The 23556-nt window shown below is 36.4% G+C and overlaps 1 protein-coding gene across 1 annotated transcript in view; it reads left to right on the forward strand.

The window, feature by feature from the left end:
• LOC143240408 (uncharacterized) overlaps positions 1 to 23186 on the forward strand; it is a 264684-nt gene extending 241498 nt beyond the window's left edge. Inside the window, exons 2-5 of the mRNA XM_076482799.1 lie at positions 14769 to 14959; positions 20088 to 20276; positions 22794 to 22871; positions 23154 to 23186. Coding sequence (XP_076338914.1) covers positions 14771 to 14959; positions 20088 to 20276; positions 22794 to 22871; positions 23154 to 23186 — 489 coding nt within the window. The 5' untranslated portion in view covers positions 14769 to 14770. The remainder of the gene's footprint in view (positions 1 to 14768; positions 14960 to 20087; positions 20277 to 22793; positions 22872 to 23153) is intronic.
• Positions 23187 to 23556: the final 370 nt, after the last annotated feature.

Consider the following 23556-nt stretch of genomic DNA (forward strand, 5'->3'; position numbering starts at 1 on the left):
GTATATACTCTCGTCTTTAAGACATGTGTCCATGAACATGTCACATTCAAACTTCCTCTTTCTTAACCTGAAGATGACCTAGGAAGGTCGAAACGTTGTTCACTACTTATCAGTAAAAGTGTTAATACATATACCAACCGTTCTGAGATATATTGTTATTTCAAGTGGGTCTCTCATCATCAAGAATTAAACAAGTCTTGGTTAACTGTTAGCCTGGTACTATAGTGAAGCTATCTACGTATCTTGGTTATCTGTTAGCCTGGTACTATAGTGGAGATATCTACGTATCTTCGTTAACTGTTAGCCTGGTACTATAGTGGAGCTATCTACGTATCTTGGTTATCTGTCAGGCTGGTGCTATAGTGGAGCTATCTACGTATCTTGGTTATCTGTTAGCCTGGTACTATAGTGGAGATATCTACGTATCTTGGTTAACTGTTAGCCTGGTACTATAGTGAAGCTATCTACGTATCTTGGTTATCTGTTACCCTGGTACTATAGTGGAGATATCTACGTATCTTGGTTAACTGTTAGCCTGGTACTATAGTGGAGCTATGTACCTATCTTGGTTAGTTGTTAGCCTGGTAGTATAGTGGAGATATCTACGTATCTGCTACCCTGGCACAATAGTAGAGCTATCTACGTATCTTGGTTAACTGTTAGCCTGGTACTATAGTGAAGCTATCTATGTATCTTGGTTAACTGTTAGCCTGGTACTATAGTGAAGCTATCTATGTATCTTGGTTAACTGTTAGCCTGGTACTATAGTGGAGCTATCAACGTATCTTTTAACCTGGCACTATAGTGAAGCTATCTACGTATCTGTTACCCTGGCACTATAGTGGAGCTATCTACGTGTTTTGGTTATCTGTTAGCCTTGTACTATAGTGGAGCAATCTACGTGTTTTGGTTATCTGTTAGCCTTGTACTATAGTGGAGCTATCTACATATCTGTAAGCCTGGTATTATAGTGGAGCTCTCTACATTTATTGGTTATTTGTTAGCCTGGTAGTATTGTGGAGATATCTACGTATCTTGGTTATCTGTTAGGCTGGTACTATAGTGGAGCTACGTACGTATCTTGGTTAGTTGTTAGCCTGGTAGTATAGTGGAGATATCTACGTATCTGTTAGCCTGGTACTATAGTGGAGCTATGTACGTATCTTGGTTAGTTGTTAGCCTGGTAGTATAGTGGAGATATCTACGTATCTGTTAGCCTGGTACGATAGTAGAGCTATCTACATATCTTGGTTAACTGTTAGCCTGGTACTATAGTGGAGTTATCTACGTATCTGCTACCCTGGCACAATAGCAGAGCTATCTACGTATCTTGGTTAACTGTTAGCCTGGTACTATAGTGGAGCTATCTACGTATCTTGGTTAACTGTTAGCCTGGTACTATAGTGAAGCTATCTACGTATCTTGGTTAACTGTTAGCCTGGTACTATAGTGAAGCTATCTACGTATCTGTTAGCCTTGTACTATAGTGAAGCTATCTACGTATCTGTTAGCCTTGTACTATAGTGGAGCTATCTACATATCTGTTAGCCTGGTATTATAGTGGAGCTCTCTACATATCTTCGTTATTTGTTAGCCTGGTAGTATTGTGGAGATATCTACTTATCTTGGTTATCTGTTAGCCTGGTATTATAGTGGAGCTCTCTACGTATCTTGGTTATCTGTTAGCCTGGCACTATAGTGGAGCTATCTACATATCTTGGTTATCTGTTAGCCTGGTACTATAGTGGAGCTATGTACGTATCTTGGTTATCTGTTAGCCTGGTACTATAGTGAAGATATCTACTTATCTTGGTTATCTGTTAGCCTGGTATTATAGTGGAGCTCTCTACGTATCTTGGTTATCTGTTAGCTTGGCACTATAGTGGAGCTATCTACATATCTTGGTTATCTGTTAGCCTGGTACTATAGTGGAGCTATGTACGTATCTTGGTTATCTGTTAGCCTGGTACTATAGTGGAGCTATGTACGTATCTTGGTTAGTTGTTAGCCTAGTAGTATAGTGGAGATATTTACATATCTGTTAGACTGGTATTATAGTGGAGCTCTCTACATATCTTGGTTATCTGTTTGCCTTGTACTATAGTGGAGCTATCTACGTTTTGTTTAACCGTTAGCCTGATACTATAGTGAAGCTATCTACGTATCTTGGTTATATGTTAGCCTGGTACTACAGTGGAGCTATCTACGTATCTTGGTTATCTGTTAGCCTGGTATTATAGTGGAGATATCTACGTATCTTGGTTATCTGTTAGCCTGGTACTATAGTGAAGATATCTACGTATCTTGGTTATCTGATAGCCTGGTACTATAGTGGAGATATCTACGTATCTTGGTTATCTGTTAGCCTGGTACCATAGTGGAGCTATCTACGTATCTTGGTTAACTGTTAGCCTGGTACTATAGTGAAGCTATCTACGTATCTGTTACCCTGGCACTATAGTGGAGCTATCTACGTATCTGTTAGCCTGGTACTATAGTGGAGCTATCTACGTATCTGTTATCCTGGCACTATAGTGAAACTAGCTGCGTGTCTGTTACTCTGGCACTATAGTGGAGCTATCTACATATCTTGGTTATCTGTTAGCCTGGTACTATAATGGAGATATCTACGTATCTTGGTTATCTGTTAGCCTGGTACTATAGTGGAGCTATCTACGTATCTTGGTTATCTCTTGGCCTGATGCTATAGTGGAGCTGTCTACGTATCTTGGTTATCTGTTAGTTTGGTACTATTGTGGAGCTATCTATGTCTAGGTTATCTCTTAGCCTGGTACAATAGTAGAGCTATCTACGTATCTGTTACCCTGGCACTATAGTGGAGCTATCTACGTATCTGTTATTCTGGCTCTATAGTGGAACTATCTACGTATCTGTTAGCCTTGTACTATAGTGGAGCTATCTACGTATCTTGGTTATCTGTTAGCCTTGTACTATAGTGGAGCTATCTACGTATCTTGGTTATCTGTTAGCCTTGTACTATAGTGGAGCTATCTACATATCTGTTAGCCTGGTATTATAGTGGAGCTCTCTACGTATCTTGGTTATTTGTTAGCCTGGTAGTATTGTGGAGATATCTACGTATCTTGGTTATCTGTTAGCCTGGTACTATAGTGAGATATCTACGTCTTGGTTAACTGTTTGTGTGGGACTGTAGTGGAGCTAAGTCTTGGATAAGTTGAGTGTGCATAAAAAGTGTATTTCTTAAGTATTTGAAAAAATATTTGTGAATGTCAACAACTTATATTTTAGCAGGTTATAATGAACAATTATTGGTAGAGATCTGTACTTAAGTGTAAATACATTCTAGATCCTGAACGTTGTACTGACATCGCCAACGGATGAGCAGCATCTGACCAAAATGTTCTGAAGTGAAGATATATTTGATGAAATAAAAATACAGATTTGCAGCTTATATAAGATGGATGCCAAGAGAAATAAGAACGTGAACTTTGAATGAAATAAAACAGAAAGTAAGAAGATGTTTCATCTTCCATTGTACGTAGCAGGATTGGAGTTTTAAAGTTGTGAAGTAAATAGCATGGTAAATGAATTCTAGAAGTACAATAAATGAAAGTGGTGAAACTCGAACTCGTTGTAGGAAAAGCAGTTGACACAAATATGGATAAACAAAAATTATGAAATACAAAATAAACTTACGCTAAAATCCATATCACATTCCATATGTAGTGTGTAATATACTCTTCTAAAAAAGAAACGCAAAAGGAAAAATATGAGACAAATTGTTAACAAGTTTATTCCGGGTAGTTCTGTATGACTTGTGTGAAACTTTGCACATTCACTGCTGAACATCCAAAGTCTGCAAAGACGAAGTCCACGCTCACTAGGTGAAGTTTATCGTCACTCAACGTCAATAACGAGTATGCCCCCGTGAGCATCAATAACTGCTTGGGATCTCCTGCCCATGGAAGCGATGAGATGACGAATCACATCCTATGGAATGGCTGTCCACTCGGCCTGCAAAGCTGCTGCAAGCCGAGGTAGAGTCTGCGGTTGAGGTTGTCGCCGTCGCAGACGTCGGTCCAACTCGTCCCAAAGATGTTCGATGGGATTTAAATCTGGTGTTCTGGAGCGCCAGGGAAGAACGTTGATGTTGTGGTGTCTCAAGAAGACAGTGGTGAGTCGGGCTGTGTGAGGACGGGCGTTGTCATGTTGAAAAACGTCTGAAAAACGTCATTGACGTTCACCATGATGGGTTGCACATGGGGCCTAAGAATCTCGTCGACGGTTGCGTGCGGTCTGATCGTAAATCCTACGCAGCCCTGGTATGGTTGAGGCAGTAGACGTCGCAGTGGTGGTCCTATCCCGAAGGTGACATAACCGGATGTTGCGATCTTGTGCGGGCGTGGTCACACGAGGTCTGCCAGATCGTGGATGGTCATGAGTTGATCCATGTTGTTGGTGACGATTCCATAGCCTTGTGATGGTGCTTGGGTGGACATTCACAGCTCTGGCAACATCTGATCGAGATTCGCTTGCTTCCAAGTGACCAATGGCGTTGTTGCGCTGTGCTTCAGTCAGTCTTGGCGTAACTGTATTGCTTGTCGGTGGCTTAACACTGAGCTATGGAAACCGAAAACCCGTCACTTTTTCAGGTATTTTGCACATGTTGCACTTGCAGAACATGCAGATCTCTCAAACAAATGTATTGGACACGAATGTGTTTTGGCGAAAAATCCGATGTTTTCCTCCGTTTTCAAAGTGCACAACTTTTATTGTCATTTTGGTCTGACAATCAGTGCCTTAACACGTGTAACATCACATACTCTGAGCTTGTAACGTTGTTACATATATTTCTCTTAAAATAACAAAAATATCCCTTTTGCGTTTCTTTTTTTTGAAGAGTATATATTAATATATTTTTCTGTTATTGGAGAAAACACGTTAAAAACCTCCAACACATGAAGTTTATAATTTTTATATCTCAACTGTTTGTATCAATATAATGGGGGGAATAAAAGGAACAAACGAAATAGTTGTAACAAACATTACGAGAAACACTTTAATTTGTGGTTTGTTTTCTCACAAGAAAGATATTCGTGTCGTTGAAGCTAATGAGTATAACAGACACTGAGGTCAAATCGATGGCACGTACATCCGTTTGTTGAATAAAACTTCTGGGAATTGATCTAGTACGGTTTCTCACCGCTGAAAAACGATTTTATGTATAATTATGTTTTCAAACCACAAATATTTGATAAGTTCTCCGGAGGTTTTCGAATCTGTACAAGACCCAGCAAGTGACATGTCGTACAGTAAGCACAAGGGATGCGTAACTGAAAAACTGTCAAAAATAAAATAACACCATACTCAAACGTTGGTCAGGACAATTACCACCGACCTGTAATAAAATAGCACCATACTCAAACGTTGGTCAGGACAATTACCACCGACCTGTAATAAAATAACACCATACTCAAACGTTGGTCAGGACAACTACCACCGACCTGTAATAAAATAGCACCATACTCAAACGTTGGTCAGGACAATTACCACCGACCTGTAATAAAATAACACCATACTCAAACGTTGGTCAGGACAATTACCACCGACCTGTAATAAAATAGCACCATACTCAAACGTTGGTCAGGACAATTACCACCGACCTGTAATAAAATAACACCATACTCAAACGTTGGTCAGGACAATTACCACCGACCTGTAATAAAATAGCACCATACTCAAACGTTGGTCAGGACAATTACCACCGACCTGTAATAAAATAACACCATACTCAAACGTTGGTCAGGACAATTACCACCGACCTGTAATAAAATAACACCATACTCAAACGTTGGTCAGGACAATTACCACCGACCTGTAATAAAATAACACCATACTCAAACGTTGGTCAGGACAATTACCACCGCCCTGTAATAAAATAGCACCATACTCAAACGTTGGTCAGGACAATTACCACCGACCTGTAATAAAATAACACCATACTCAAACGTTGGTCAGGACAATTACCACCGACCTGTAATAAAATAGCACCATACTCAAACGTTGGTCAGGACAATTACCACCGACCTGTAATAAAATAGCACCATACTCAAACGTTGGTCAGGACAATTACCACCGACCTGTAATAAAATAATACCATACTCAAACGTTGTTCAGGACAATTACCACCGACCTGTAATAAAATAGCACCATACTCAAACGTTGGTCAGGACAATTACCACCGACCTGTAATAAAATAGCACCATACTCAAACGTTGGTCAGGACAATTACCACCGACCTGTAATAAAATAACACCATACTCAAACGTTGGTCAGGACAATTACCACCGACCTGTAATAAAATAGCACCATACTCAAACGTTGGTCAGGACAATTACCACCGACCTGTAATAAAATAGCACCATACTCAAACGTTGGTCAGGACAATTACCACCGACCTGTAATAAAATAGCACCATACTCAAACGTTGGTCAGGACAATTACCACCGACCTGTAATAAAATAACACCATACTCAAACGTTGGTCAGGACAACTACCACCGACCTGTAATAAAATAGCACCATACTCAAACGTTGGTCAGGACAATTACCACCGACCTGTAATAAAATAACACCATACTCAAACGTTGGTCAGGACAATTACCACCGACCTGTAATAAAATAGCACCATACTCAAACGTTGGTCAGGACAATTACCACCGACCTGTAATAAAATAACACCATACTCAAACGTTGGTCAGGACAATTACCACCGACCTGTAATAAAATAGCACCATACTCAAACGTTGGTCAGGACAATTACCACCGACCTGTAATAAAATAACACCATACTCAAACGTTGGTCAGGACAATTACCACCGACCTGTAATAAAATAACACCATACTCAAACGTTGGTCAGGACAATTACCACCGACCTGTAATAAAATAACACCATACTCAAACGTTGGTCAGGACAATTACCACCGCCCTGTAATAAAATAGCACCATACTCAAACGTTGGTCAGGACAATTACCACCGACCTGTAATAAAATAACACCATACTCAAACGTTGGTCAGGACAATTACCACCGACCTGTAATAAAATAGCACCATACTCAAACGTTGGTCAGGACAATTACCACCGACCTGTAATAAAATAGCACCATACTCAAACGTTGGTCAGGACAATTACCACCGACCTGTAATAAAATAATACCATACTCAAACGTTGTTCAGGACAATTACCACCGACCTGTAATAAAATAGCACCATACTCAAACGTTGGTCAGGACAATTACCACCGACCTGTAATAAAATAGCACCATACTCAAACGTTGGTCAGGACAATTACCACCGACCTGTAATAAAATAACACCATACTCAAACGTTGGTCAGGACAATTACCACCGACCTGTAATAAAATAGCACCATACTCAAACGTTGGTCAGGACAATTACCACCGACCTGTAATAAAATAGCACCATACTCAAACGTTGGTCAGGACAATTACCACCGACCTGTAATAAAATAACACCATACTCAAACGTTGGTCAGGACAATTACCACCGACCTGTAATAAAATAACACCATACTCAAACGTTGGTCAGGACAATTACCACCGACCTGTAATAAAATAACACCATACTCAAACGTTGGTCAGGACAATTACCACCGACCTGTAATAAAATAACACCATACTCAAACGTTGGTCAGGACAATTACCACCGACCTGTAATAAAATAACACCATACTCAAACGTTGGTCAGGACAATTACCACCGACCTGTAATAAAATAACACCATACTCAAACGTTGGTCAGGACAATTACCACCGACCTGTAATAAAATAACACCATGCTCAAACGTTGGTCAGGACAATTACCACCGACCTGTAATAAAATAACACCATACTCAAACGTTGGTCAGGACAATTACCACCGACCTGTAATAAAATAGCACCATACTCAAACGTTGGTCAGGACAATTACCACCGACCTGTAATAAAATAGCACCATACTCAAACGTTGGTCAGGACAATTACCACCGACCTGTAATAAAATAGCACCATACTCAAACGTTGGTCAGGACAATTACCACCGACCTGTAATAAAATAGCACCATACTCAAACGTTGGTCAGGACAATTACCACCGACCTGTAATAAAATAACACCATACTCAAACGTTGGTCAGGACAATTACCACCGACCTGTAATAAAATAACACCATACTCAAACGTTGGTCAGGACAATTACCACCGACCTGTAATAAAATAGCACCATACTCAAACGTTGGTCAGGACAATTACCACCGACCTGTAATAAAATAGCACCATACTCAAACGTTGGTCAGGACAATTACCACCGACCTGTAATAAAATAACACCATACTCAAACGTTGGTCAGGACAATTACCACCGACCTGTAATAAAATAGCACCATACTCAAACGTTGGTCAGGACAATTACCACCGACCTGTAATAAAATAACACCATACTCAAACGTTGGTCAGGACAATTACCACCGACCTGTAATAAAATAGCACCATACTCAAACGTTGGTCAGGACAATTACCACCGACCTGTAATAAAATAGCACCATACTCAAACGTTGGTCAGGACAATTACCACCGACCTGTAATAAAATAGCACCATACTCAAACGTTGGTCAGGACAATTACCACCGACCTGTAATAAAATAGCACCATACTCAAACGTTGGTCAGGACAATTACCACCGACCTGTAATAAAATAACACCATACTCAAACGTTGGTCAGGACAATTACCACCGACCTGTAATAAAATAGCACCATACTCAAACGTTGGTCAGGACAATTACCACCGACCTGTAATAAAATAGCACCATACTCAAACGTTGGTCAGGACAATTACCACCGACCTGTAATAAAATAGCACCATACTCAAACGTTGGTCAGGACAATTACCACCGACCTGTAATAAAATAGCACCATACTCAAACGTTGTTCAGGACAATTACCACCGACCTGTAATAAAATAGCACCATACTCAAACGTTGGTCAGGACAATTACCACCGACCTGTAATAAAATAACACCATACTCAAACGTTGGTCAGGACAATTACCACCGACCTGTAATAAAATAGCACCATACTCAAACGTTGGTCAGGACAATTACCACCGACCTGTAATAAAATAGCACCATACTCAAACGTTGGTCAGGACAATTACCACCGACCTGTAATAAAATAGCACCATACTCAAACGTTGGTCAGGACAATTACCACCGACCTGTAATAAAATAGCACCATACTCAAACGTTGGTCAGGACAATTACCACCGACCTGTAATAAAATAGCACCATACTCAAACGTTGGTCAGGACAATTACCACCGACCTGTAATAAAATAACACCATACTCAAACGTTGGTCAGGACAATTACCACCGACCTGTAATAAAATAGCACCATACTCAAACGTTGGTCAGGACAATTACCACCGACCTGTAATAAAATAGCACCATACTCAAACGTTGGTCAGGACAATTACCACCGACCTGTTACTATTTTCACGCAATTGTCTCGAAGTCAGTAGTTGCTTCTTGTTGGTTTTTTTTAGTATAGCAAGTGTTAAAGGTCAAAATTTTAATAAGTGTGTAACACTATATAAAGAGTTATATTTACAAACAATTAGATTATATATCAGCATGAAAAACAAGTAATTGTGTCATAATATTAATAATCTAACAAGTACCTTTGTCTTTAGTAATGTTATAATATTAATAATATCATCTCCTACCATATCTTTAGTAATGTTATAATATTAATAATATCATTTCCTACCATATCTTTAGTAATGTTAGAATATTAATAACATCATCTCCTACCATATATTTAGTAATGTTATAATATTAATAATATCATCTCCTACCATATCTTTAGTAATGTTATAATATTAATAACATCATCTCCTAACATATCTTTAGTAATGTTATAATATTAATAATATCATCTCCTACCATATCTTTAGTAATGTTATAATATTAATAACATCATCTCCTACCATATCTTTAGTAATGTTATAATATTAATAATATCATCTCCTACCATATCTTTAGTAATGTTATAATATTAATAATATCATCTCCTACCATAACTTTAGTAATGTTATAATATTAATAATATCATTTCCTACCATATCTTTAGTAATGTTATAATATTAATAATATTATCTCCTACCATATCTTTAGTAATGTTATAATATTAATAACATCATCTCCTACCATATCTTTAGTAATGTTATAATATTAATAATATCATCTCCTACCATATCTTTAGTAATGTTATAATATTAATAATATCATCTCCTACCATATCTTTAGTAATGTTATAATATTAATAATATCATCTGATACCCTATATTTAGTAACTCTATAATATTAGTAATGTCGTCTAGTTTGTTGTGTTTTCAATTTTGCGCAAGGGCTATCTGAGCTACCCGTCCCTAATTTGTCAGTGTAGAATTAGAAGAAAAGCAACTAGTCAGCACCACCCACCGCCAACTCTTGGGCTACTCTTTTACCAAGAAATAATGGGATTAACCATCACAATTTAACACCCCCACGGCTGAAAGGACGACCATGTTTTGTGTGACGGGGATTCGATCCCGCGATTTTCAGAGTGCGAGTCGAGTGCCTTAACCATCTGGCCATGCTTGGCCTGATGTCATCTAGTAACTTATTTTTAGTAGTGTCATAATATTAATAATAATAGAATTTGATACATTATCTTTAGTAGTGTGACAATGTACTACCATATTCTTCAAATCCTGATGTTTTAACTGTATGTTTAAAACCTGTTAAGGTTTTATCATTTGTTCCTATTTTCGTTGTGGTTACATCATCTACCATCGTTATTGTGTTTTGATGTGGCTGTGTAATCTATAATGATGCTGTTATTATTTGTTATCGTGCAATGTTATGTCATGATGTGGTTCATATTGTAATTTAGAATAATTTGTTATTGTATTATCTGTTATTATTTGTTATCATACAATGTTATGTCATGATGTGGTTCATATTGTAATTTAGAATAATTTATCATTGTATTATCTGTTATTATTTGTTATCATACAATGTTATGTCATGATGTGGTTCATATTGTAATTTAGAATAATTTATCATTGTATTATCTGTTATTATTTGTTATCATACAATGTTATGTCATGATGTGGTTCATATTGTAATTTAGAATAATTTATCATTGTATTATCTGTTATTATTTGTTATCATACAATGTTATTTCATTATGTGGTTCATATTGTAATTTAGAATAATTTGTCATTGAGTTATCTGTTATTATTTGTTATCATACAATGTTATATCATGATGTGGTTCATATTGTAATTTAGAATAATTTGTCATTGTATTATCTGTTATTATTTGTTATCATACAATGTTATGTCATGATGTGGTTCATATTGTAATTTAGAATAATTTGTCATTGAGTTATCTGTTATTATTTGTTATCATACAATGTTATGTCATGATGTGGTTCATATTGTAATTTAGAATAATTTGTCATTGTATTATCTGTTATTATTTGTTATCATACAATGTTATGTCGTGATGTGGTTCATATTGTAATTTAGAATAATTTGTCATTGTATTATCTGTTATTATGGTTATTATATTAATTAACTTTATCATTTTGTTTTAATATAGTTAAGATGTATTAGTTTTTCGTATAGTTATATCATATAACACCATAACCTGGTTATACGATAACATTTGTGATATGTCTTGTTATCATTATTTTGATGCTGGTGATACCTTTTATCATGTTTTAGATTTGGTTATATTCTAAATCTATACAATTTTGATATTATATATAACATATAACTACATTTTGATAGACTTATATGGCCTATTATATTTTACTTTGAGTATATTATTTGTGTACCAGATTATCATATGGTTATACCACACTTACAAATGGTTATAGTATATTTTTAATATGTGAAGTTTAATCAGAAGAGGCGTTGACAAATTTATTGTTCCAAATTTTACAGATGTACAGTAAATAACTTAATAATTAACGTGGTATACTGAAATGTTATATAAGTTGTCTCTTTAAACGATCTTCGTGTATTATATTGTGTAAATTAAACAATCTACGTTTTTAGTGCTGACATATTGTACAACTTGTCATTTTACGTCTATTAGTTCTGATATCTTGTATAAGTTGTCTATTTAAAATTCTACGTCGATTAGTTCTGATATCTTGTATAAGTTGTCTATTTAAGCAATCTACGTGTTTTAGCACTCATATATTGTATGAGTTATCTATTTCAAAAATCTACGTTTATCAGTTCTGAAATATTGTATACGTTATTTATTTAAAGAATCTACGTATGTTGGTTTTATAGTGTATAAGTTGTCTATTTAAACAATCTACGTGTTTCTAGTGCAGAAATTATCGTTCACTAAATAAAGTGGAAGACGATTGACAAAACACAACTTTTAGTCTACAATCAAAGAGGATTGACAAAACACAACATTTAGTCTACAATCAAAGAGGATTGACAAAACACAACATTTAGTCCACAGTAAAAGACGATTGACAAAACAAAACATTTAGTCCACAGTAAAAGACGATTGACAAAACAAAACATTTAGTCCACAGTAAAAGAGGATTGACAAAACACAACATTTAGTCTACAATCAAAGACGATTGACAAAACACAACATTTAGTCCACAGTAAAAGAGGATTGACAAAACACAACATGTAGTCCACAGTAAAGAGGATTGACAAAACACAACATTTAGTCTACAATCAAAGAGAATTGACAAAACACAACACGTAGTCCACAGTAAAAGAGGATTGACAAAACACAACATTTAGTCTACAATCAAAGAGGATTGACAAAACACAACATGTAGTCCACAGTAAAAGAGGATTGACAAAACACAACATTTAGTCTACAATCAAAGAGGATTGACAAAACACAACATGTAGTCCACAGTAAAAGAGGATTGACAAAACACAACATTTAGTCTACAATCAAAGAGGATTGACAAAACACAACATGTAGTCCACAGTAAAAGAGGATTGACAAAACACAACATTTAGTCTACAATCAAAGAGGATTGACAAAACACAACATTTAGTCTACAATCAAAGAGGATTGACAAAACACAACATATAGTCCAGAGTAAAAGAGGATTGACAAAACACAACATTTAGTCTACAATCAAAGAGGATTGACAAAACACAACATGTAGTCCACAGTAAAAGAGGATTGACAAAACACAACATGTAGTCCACAGTAAAAGAGGATTGACAAAACACAACATTTAGTCTACAATCAAAGAGGATTGACAAAACACAACATATAGTCCACAGTAAAAGAGGATTGACAAAACACAACATTTAGTCTACAATCAAAGAGGATTGACAAAACACAACATATAGTCCAGAGTAAAAGAGGATTGACAAAACACAACATTTAGTCTACAATCAAAGAGGATTGACAAAACACAACATGTAGTCCAGAGTAAAAGAAGATTGACAAAACACAACATTTAGTCTACAATCAAAGAGGATTGACAAAACACAACATGTAGTCCACAGTAAAAGAGGATTGACAAAACACAACATTTAGTCCAGAGTAAAAGAGGATTGACAAAACACAACATTTAGTCTACAATCAAAGAGGATTGACAAAACACAACATGTAGTCCACAGTAAAGAGGATTGACAAAACACAACATTTAGTCTACAATCAAAGAGGATTGACAAAACACAACATATAGTCCAGAGTAAAAGAGGATTGACAAAACACAACATTTAGTCTACAATCAAAGAGGATTGACAAAACACAACATGTAGTCCACAGTAAAAGAGGATTGACAAAACACAACATTTAGTCTACAATCAAAGAGGATTGACAAAACACAACATATAGTCCACAGTAAAAGAGGATTGACAAAACACAACATTTAGTCTACAATCAAAGAGGATTGACAAAACACAACATGTAGTCCACAGTAAAAGAGGATTGACAAAACACAACATTTAGTCTACAATCAAAGAGGATTGACAAAACACAACATGTAGTCCACAGTAAAGAGGATTGACAAAACACAACATTTAGTCTACAATCAAAGAGGATTGACAAAACACATGTAGTCCACAGTAAAGAGGATTGACAAAACACAACATTTAGTCTACAATCAAAGAGGATTGACAAAACACAACATGTAGTCCACAGTAAAGAGGATTGACAAAACACAACATTTAGTCTACAATCAAAGAGGATTGACAAAACACAACATGTAGTCCACAGTAAAAGAGGATTGACAAAACACAACATTTAGTCTACAATCAAAGAGGATTGACAAAACACAACATGTAGTCCACAGTAAAAGAGGATTGACAAAACACAACATTTAGTCTACAATCAAAGAGGATTGACAAAACACAACATTTAGTCTACAATCAAAGAGGATTGACAAAACACAACATTTAGTGTACAATCAAAGAGGATTGACAAAACACAACATGTAGTCCACAGTAAAAGAGGATTGACAAAACACAACATTTAGTCTACAATCAAAGAGGATTGACAAAACATAACGTTTAATGTGCAATGCTCGAACGTTTCGTAATTAAACCAATACTTTCCTTTTTCCGTACAAAATAAATTATGTTCCATTGAATAATAAGAAAGTGAACGTTAATTTGATTTTCATGTTTATATACTTACTGCTAATATTATACATATTGTTAGTTTTGTTTTTAACTGTCAGGGATGAACAGTGAAATATCTTGTGAGAGTGACGAAAGTAACAATACTCAGGACGAGCTGCCTCAAGAAAATGACAGCCGATCAAAACAAGTCTGCGAAAGTAACAGCCAATCAAAACAAGCCTGCGAAAGTAGCAGCCAATCAAAACAAGCTAACAAAGGTGACCGCGAATCACAACAAGCTCTCAATTTGGTAAGTTTAGTACAGTTGTGTCCACAGATTATTTTATGAACTAACTTTCATGCAAACAAAGAGTGAAACATTTATAAGTGACCTAAAATAACATCACTATTATATAATGATGCCACACAACATCATTGGTCTAGATGATGTTACACAACACCACTGTTACAGACTGATGTTACACAACATCATTGGTTTAGATGATGTTACACAACACCACTGTTACAGACTGATGTTACACAACACCACTGTTACAGACTGATGTTACACAACATCATTGTTATAGACTGATGTTACTCTAATCCGTGATTACGAGAAAATCCACTTGTAGAGAAAATTATATATGTAAAAACGGCTGGTATGGGTAGAGATATGATGTAACACCACATCTCTGTTATAGACTGATGTTACACATTTCTGTTATAGACTGATGTTACACCACATTTCTGTTATATACTGATGTTACACATCTGTTATAGACTGATGTTACACGACATCTCTGTTATATACTGATGTTACACATCTGTTATAGACTGATGTTACACGACATCTCTGTTATAGACTGATGTTACACATTTCTGTTATAGACTGATGTTACACCACATTTCTGTTATATACTGATGTTACACATCTGTTATAGACTGATGTTACACGACATCTCTGTTATATACTGATGTTACACATCTGTTATAGACTGATGTTACACGACATCTCTGTTATAGACTGATGTTACAGAAAGTTACTTTTTGATTGCCTTGTCACAGAGAATCATTACTACTGTATACATAGAACCACCACTTGAGACTTATTGTACTGATCTAATTTTTTCATTGTCCCCAGTTATTTGTACCTTAAGGAGAGGGCTTCGTACTAGAAGTTAGAACACTAGCCCTAAATATCAGATTACGTTTGCCATGTTTGATCCCGCTAGTTTCGAATGGAAGTATAAACACACTTACCAAGATGGCACCTTCCAGATCGCGATGGGACCAGGAAAACCGGACCTCAGCAAGCCCGAGAACCCATTGCTAGACCATTTTCGTGCATTATGAACACGTTGTGAACACTTCTCTGGGTAAAGGGTTCAATCATATATTCAAGGACACTCCCAGATCTGCATACGAACTATGATGCTACAAGCTGCATATCGGACAAACTTGTAAGTTGACAAACATCCAAATGGATTGTATTCATCTTGGTAATAGTCTTCCTTCAAGTTTATGAAATTAATTTTGTCAAACATTGACCGATACTGGTTTTTTTATGTGCCCCTCGGTGTAGATTACTGTACGTTGTGAGGGGACGTTGTGAGGTCTAAACATCCACCAACATGTTTGCCGTGTTTGGCCGCTCGTCAGAGGGAGGAGAGGATCCTGGTGGTTGAACCCCACCTGGTGGTTGGGCCTAAATTCCTATAGACGGACAGTCTTGGGATTGGCGTCCAGAGTTAACTCGTCGGTCCACTTGAGCTAGGGTTAACCAAGTACCGATGCTTGACATTCTCAACGGGTGTTGTGGGCACTGTGTCTGATGCTTGTGTTTGGGCATAATGCTCACGAAACACTGGCTTTGCTGCAGTATCTTTGAGTTGCATTGTACCGCGTCGTCTTGTAGGCCAACTTTTGCTGCCAACGGGGTATTCGCTCCGATCCTGAACTCTGTGTTGATGAAGTTGTAATTTCCGTGGTCCCTGAGGTAAAGTTCTTGGAGCTTATATTTGACGATAAGCTGACCTCTATACCACACATGCAGCAGCTACGAGTCAAGTGTACAAGGGCACTGAATATCCTCCGTATCCTCTCTTTCACCTCTTTGGAGAGTGGACTGATGTTCTATGCTAAAGATCCATCGTGCTTTCATTCGATCGAAACTGGACTATGGGTCTTTGGTCTATGGCTCTGCCAGGACCTCGGGCTCGAATATGCTGGACTCCATTCATCATCAGAGGATTTCTGCACTTCCTCAGTCCAGAGTTTGTACACAGAGCCTCATGAACCTCATCTACACCTCCGTTGTTTACATCTGTCTTTACTGTATGCTTCAAAACTCGATCCTTATCTGGGATTGTGTTTTCCTTCTTCAGTGGGCCATAATTTTTCAGAACAGACGGACAGCCATTTTTCCTTTTGGCCTTGGTATCCAGGAACAGTTGGATGAATTGGATCTGTCCTTGGATAACATTGCTGTATCCACTGGTCAGCCCATTCCACCATGGCTTATTATCATTCTCAAGTGTGATATTTCTTTGAGTTATGTGAGAAAGGTGGATACTCCTAATTCGAAATATCGTCTTCTATTTTCCAAACATTTTTCGAACCATCTTTCCATTCCCTTTATATGGATGTTTCAAATTCAGGTGGCTCTGTGGGCTCTGCCATGGTTTGTTGTGATCGGTAGTTGCGCACAGAATCTCCTCTGCAGTTTCGGTGTTCATTTTCGAATTGCATCTCATTTCTCTTGCCCTGGATCACATAGCACTACTTTGCCCTGGATCACATAGCACTACTTTAATTGTACGATTGGGACCTCCTCATTTAGCTCTTTCCTGGCCCTGGAATCTCATCACGTTAGTTCCAACCCTGTTATCACCGATATTCAAAACCGACTGGCCCATTTTTCTTTAACATTTACTATCAAGGATTTTTGGACACCAGACCACGTTGTTATTCGTGGGAACGAGCTCGCCGACACTGGAGCTAAGTCTGTCTGCTTTGATGCTATCACTGTCATACCTGTCTCATACGTGGACTATGGTCCTGTATTAAAGGCTCGGCACCGTGCCAGTTGTCAATTGGCTTGCAGAGAGGAACGTGATTACAAGCTTTTCAAGATAGAACCCTATACTGGACTTTAGCCACCTTGTTTCTGTAAGGATCGGAAGATGACCCAAACAGTCTACACATTGGCCATCTTGTTTCTGTAAGGATCGGAAGATGACCCAAACAGTCTACACATTGGCCACCTTGTTTCTGTAAGGATCGGAAGATGACCCAAACAGTCTACACATTGGCCATCTTGTTTCTGTAAGGATCGGAAGATGACCCAAACAGTCTACACATTGGCCACCTTGTTTCTGTAAGGATTGGAAGATGACCCAAACAGTCTACACATTGGCCACCTTGTTTCTGTAAGGATCGGAAGGAGGACCCAAACAGTCTACACATTGGCCACCTTGTTTCTGTAAGGATCGGAAGATGACCCAAACAGTCTACACATTGGCCACCTTGTTTCTGTAAGGATCGGAAGATGACCCAAACAGTCTACACATTGGCCACCTTGTTTCTGTAAGGATCGGAAGATGACCCAAACAGTCTACACATTGGCCACCTTGTTTCTGTAAGGATCAGAAGATGACTCAAACAGTCTACACATTGGCCACCTTGTTTCTGTAAGGATCGGAAGATGACCCAAACAGTCTACACATTGGCCACCTTGTTTCTGTAAGGATCGGAAGATGACCCAAACAGTCTACACATTGGCCACCTTGTTTCGGTAAGGATCGGAAGATGACCCAAACAGTCTACACATTGGCCACCTTGTTTCTGTAAGGATCGGAAGGAGGACCCAAACAGTCTACACATTGGCCACCTTGTTTCTGTAAGGATCGGAAGATGATCCAAACAGTCTACACATTGGCCACCTTGTTTCTGTAAGGATTGGATGATGACCCAAACAGTCTACACATTGGCCATCTTGTTTCTGTAAGGATCGGAAGATGACCCAAACAGTCTACACATTGGCCACCTTGTTTCTGTAAGGATCGGAAGGAGGACCCAAACAGTCTACACATTGGCCACCTTGTTTCGGTAAGGATCGGAAGATGACCCAAACAGTCTACACATTGGCCACCTTGTTTCTGTAAGGATCGGAAGGAGGACTCAAACAGTCTACACATTGGCCACCTTGTTTCTGTAAGGATCGGAAGATGATCCAAACAGTCTACACATTGGCCACCTTGTTTCTGTAAGGATCGGAAGATGACCCAAACAGTCTACACATTGGCCACCTTGTTTCTGTAAGGATCGGAAGGAGGACCCAAACAGTCTACACATTGGCCACCTTGTTTCTGTAAGGATCGGAAGGAGGACCCAAACAGTCTACACATTGGCTACAGTTTTTTTACTTATCTTTTATTATCTTTCAGTGAATAGTTTCATAACATAATAACTATCTTTCAGTGAATACTTTCATAACATAATAACTATCTTTCAGTGAATACTTTCATAACATAATAACTATATTTCAGTGAATACTTTCATAACATAATAATTATCTTTCAGTGAATACTTTCATAACATAATAATTATCTTTCAGTGAATACTTTCATAACATAATAACTATCTTTCAGTGAATACTTTCATAACATAATAATTATCTTTCAGGGAATACTTTCATAACATAATAATTATCTTTCAGTGAATACTTTCATAACATATATATATATATATAATAACTATCTTTCAGGGAATACTTTCATAACATAATAATTATCTTTCAGTGAATACTTTCATAACATAATAATTATCTTTCAGTGAATACTTTCATAACATAATAACTATCTTTCAGTGAATACTTTCATAACATAATAATTATCTTTCAGGGAATACTTTCATAACATAATAATTATCTTTCAGTGAATACTTTCATAACATAATAATTATCTTTCAGGGAATACTTTCATAACATAATAATTATCTTTCAGTGAATACTTTCATAACATAATAATTATCTTTCAGGGAATACTTTCATAGCATAATAATTATCTTTCAGTGAATACTTTCATAACATAATAATTATCTTTCAGTGAATACTTTCATAACATAATAATTATCTTTCAGGGAATACTTTCATAACATAATAACTATCTTTCAGTGAATATTTTGGTTACTGAAGACTAAGTATGTTTCATTATAAATTCAAGTATGAAGACTATTTTGTTTCTGAGATCTTTTACAAGAACTTTGATGATTTGTAACTTTTGCTATATTTTAAAGACATGAGGATAACGTTCGTTACTCGATTAAATCTCTTGAAATAGTTACATATCTTTTATTTTTTTCCCAGAATCTCTCGATAAGATATTTTTACAAATTAGATCTCAGTTATATGTGGTAAAAGTTTTCTGTCTTTGCGGTAGGTCTTGTCTGACGAACTTGAAGATACCGACATCATTCAAAAAACTCTTAAGAAACGGCCGTCAACCGATAAGCTTTCTAAGCCTTTTCCGGTAAGAGCATTCACCGAATTATCCACCATTACATCTCCTATGATAAACATGTCTTCCTTAGCAGCTGTAGCAGCAATACGACAGATGTCGTTAAGTCAGGTACTGTTTATTCTTGTCTTTATAAATGGTGATCTTTTTTAATCTTACAAAAATCTTTGTCTGTGAATTAGAATAAAGTTAATCCTGTTTATTTAGAACTATTGTCATTCTTTACAGTATAATTTCTCCGTTCTCTCGTTTTCTACTCAATCCTTCAATACTAAAACTCTATTGACAGCTAAGGACTAAGTGTTTGTCTTTCTTGACTCACTTTTACTTCACATGTCCTGCTCATTTCGCTAGCCGTCCTTAATTTAGCAGTGTAAGACTAGAGAGAAGGCAGCTGGTCATCACCAATTCTTGAGCTGGTATTTTACCAACTAATAGTAGGATTGACACTCACATTATAACGCCCTTACGGCTGAAATGGCGAGCATGTTTGGTGTGTCGGCGAATCGAAATCGTGACCCTCAGATTACGAGTCAAGCGCCCTCTAGCCACCTGGCCCTAAACAAGTGAAAACTGTATAATGATCTTTAGTAAGGATTGTTAGGTTTGTCTCTCGACATTGTACGGGAAACTTACATATAATGTGATTCAAATAGCCGTGTACGATTTATATATATCTATATTACATATAATGTGATTCAAATAGCCGTGTACGATTTATATATATCTATATTACATATAATGTGATTCAAATAGCTGTGTACGATTTGTATATATCTATATTACATATAATGTGATTCAAATAGCCGTGTACGATTTATATATATCTATATTACATATAATGTGATTCAAATAGCCGTGTACGATTTATATATATCTATATTACATATAATGTGATTCAAATAGCCGTGTACGATTTATATATATCTATATTACATATAATGTGATTCAAATAGCCGTGTACGATTTATATATATCTATATTACATATTTTGTGATTAAATTTATGTTTTTTTAAACTTTACTGGGAGCGAAACATGGATGAACAAAAAATAATGAATATCCATAAGACTATATTTTCCGTATGAGACATTGAGATAAGTTTAAAAATTAAATACAACGTGATGTTTGACAAAACGTCTTGCCTGTTCTGGTCATATCATGGTGTAATTCATTAAAATACATATTAAGGTTACTGACGCTGTGCCAAAATACACTCCCATTACTCACATTCCTAAGAACCCCTATATCTGAAGAACACACTATTTACATTTGCAAAAGGAAGGTCTGAAGCTAAACCATTGAATGTTAAAATGTCGTAACTACCTTTCTTCACATGTCAGAAGTTTTAACAGCGAGACCACATGGTATATGCAAACCTAATCAGAGAGTGTAGAATATATTTCACAGCACCTTCTGAAGTCTGTACAGCAGTAGTTAAGAACCATTTCTTACACTTTTAAATGACTTTAATAATAAAAGTTACTCTAATAAGAGTGTCGTTATGAAGTACCTTTTCTTTGACCAGCTCTGCATTGGTGGCAGTCAAAAGAAAATACGTTTGTCACTCATAAAAACAGTGGCTACCAACACCTGATGAATCACTGAAAAAACACGATTAGAAAAATGTATATGATATAAGAGAAGTCAGATTTTGTCCTAGTTAATTATCCAACTCTTTCAATAATTATCAGAATTCGATATCTTTAACAGTTATCATGATTCCATATTTTCTATCGTGGTCAATGCTCTTTATAAAGACTGATCATTGTACTGACACATTATTGATGTTACGCCGTCTTTATAAAGACTGATCATCGTACTGACGCTATACTGATTCTACACCGTCTTTATAAAGACTGATTATCGTACTGACGCTATACTGATTCTACACCGTCTTTATAAAGACTGATCATTGTACTGACACATTATTGATGTTACGCCGTCTTCATAAAGACTGATCATCGTACTGACGCTATACTGAATCTACACCGTCTTTATAAAGACTGATGATGGTACTGACACTGTGCTGATTGTAAGCCGTCTTGATAAAGACTGATCATGGTACTGACACTGTGCTGATTTTACACAGTCTTGAGAAAGACTTATCATGGTACTGGCACTGTATTGATGCTACACAACAATAATTTGTCATTCTGTGTGTATAGGAACATTTAACTTTGAGAGTCGAAATACATTAACGTAATACATTATTAAGGTGTAAAATGTGATTTGTTTGTTTATATAACTACCTAAATCTAAACGACACGGTTATATTCGTGGTGACGAGAAATCCACTTCAAGTAAACAACTAATTGCAGAGACAGCTGGTATAGATGATACAACTTTAATTGAGATAAAGTATATAACAGTTCGACCATCTTAAGTTATCTATTTTTTCATCAAAATAGAAAATTGAAACTTATTGTTACCTAGCACATGTCTTAGTGACGAAAATATGAACCCACACCAATCGTCTCTGCAATTATGTTATTTTCTGCTTAGTGCTTGTAACGCCATCTACTTTATTTAAGTCAAGTCAAGTAATTTGTAATTGCATATTTGTAAATATATGTTACCACTGATGAGACACCGTAGATTTTCCAGTTTCATTATTTTTTTCTGTTAGTTACTTGCGATCAGTCTTTATGGCCATTCACAATTTCTAACACCAACAACCTTACTACAGCAGCTACAAGCAGGGAAGGTAAGTTGTTAAATTAATTATATTAATATACCTGTATTTCACCATTTAATTAATGATCAACCTCAAAACAGAAAAGTTAGCTTAATGAAATAGTTTATCTGAAACTATTTAACACAGTTATCAGTTAATGTCTAGCTGAACAAATAACTGTATTGTACCTATAAAATAAGTGAAAAAAACATAAACATTCTTGAAACATACGTCTGTGCAACAAGTACAAAATACAAAGTTCCGCGGGACAATAGGTAATTTGAGAGTAAACACTGTTGTCAACTGTTTCAGTCAAAGGTAACAATGAGCAATAAAGGGGTTTAACAGTTTGTAAACATGACAGTAACATTGTATTTGTTTATTCATCAAGAATGTTGAGTAAAGTGTCTTTAACTGAACAATTAAAACTGTTTTCGAAAATTTACGATACGTTTAAAATAAATAAAGTGAAACCCTCTTTAAGCCTAATAAGCTTACCACCAGTATCGTGCTCAAAGATTTAAATTTTACCAGTGTTGTATATGGGCACATTACAATCACAACTTAATTATATGTATAACAGCTAGACAGATAAACCACATCACCACATGTACGTAAATAACATAAATAAATACAGGCAAGATTTCTGTTTCCAAAACAACTGAGTTCGTATACATACAGATACTGGAGAATATCTTCTGTTTCCCTTCTTATG

The sequence above is a fragment of the Tachypleus tridentatus genome, chromosome 13 (assembly GCF_004210375.1).
Source record: "Tachypleus tridentatus isolate NWPU-2018 chromosome 13, ASM421037v1, whole genome shotgun sequence".
In the NCBI taxonomy this organism is placed as follows: Eukaryota; Metazoa; Arthropoda; class Merostomata; order Xiphosura; family Limulidae; genus Tachypleus; species Tachypleus tridentatus.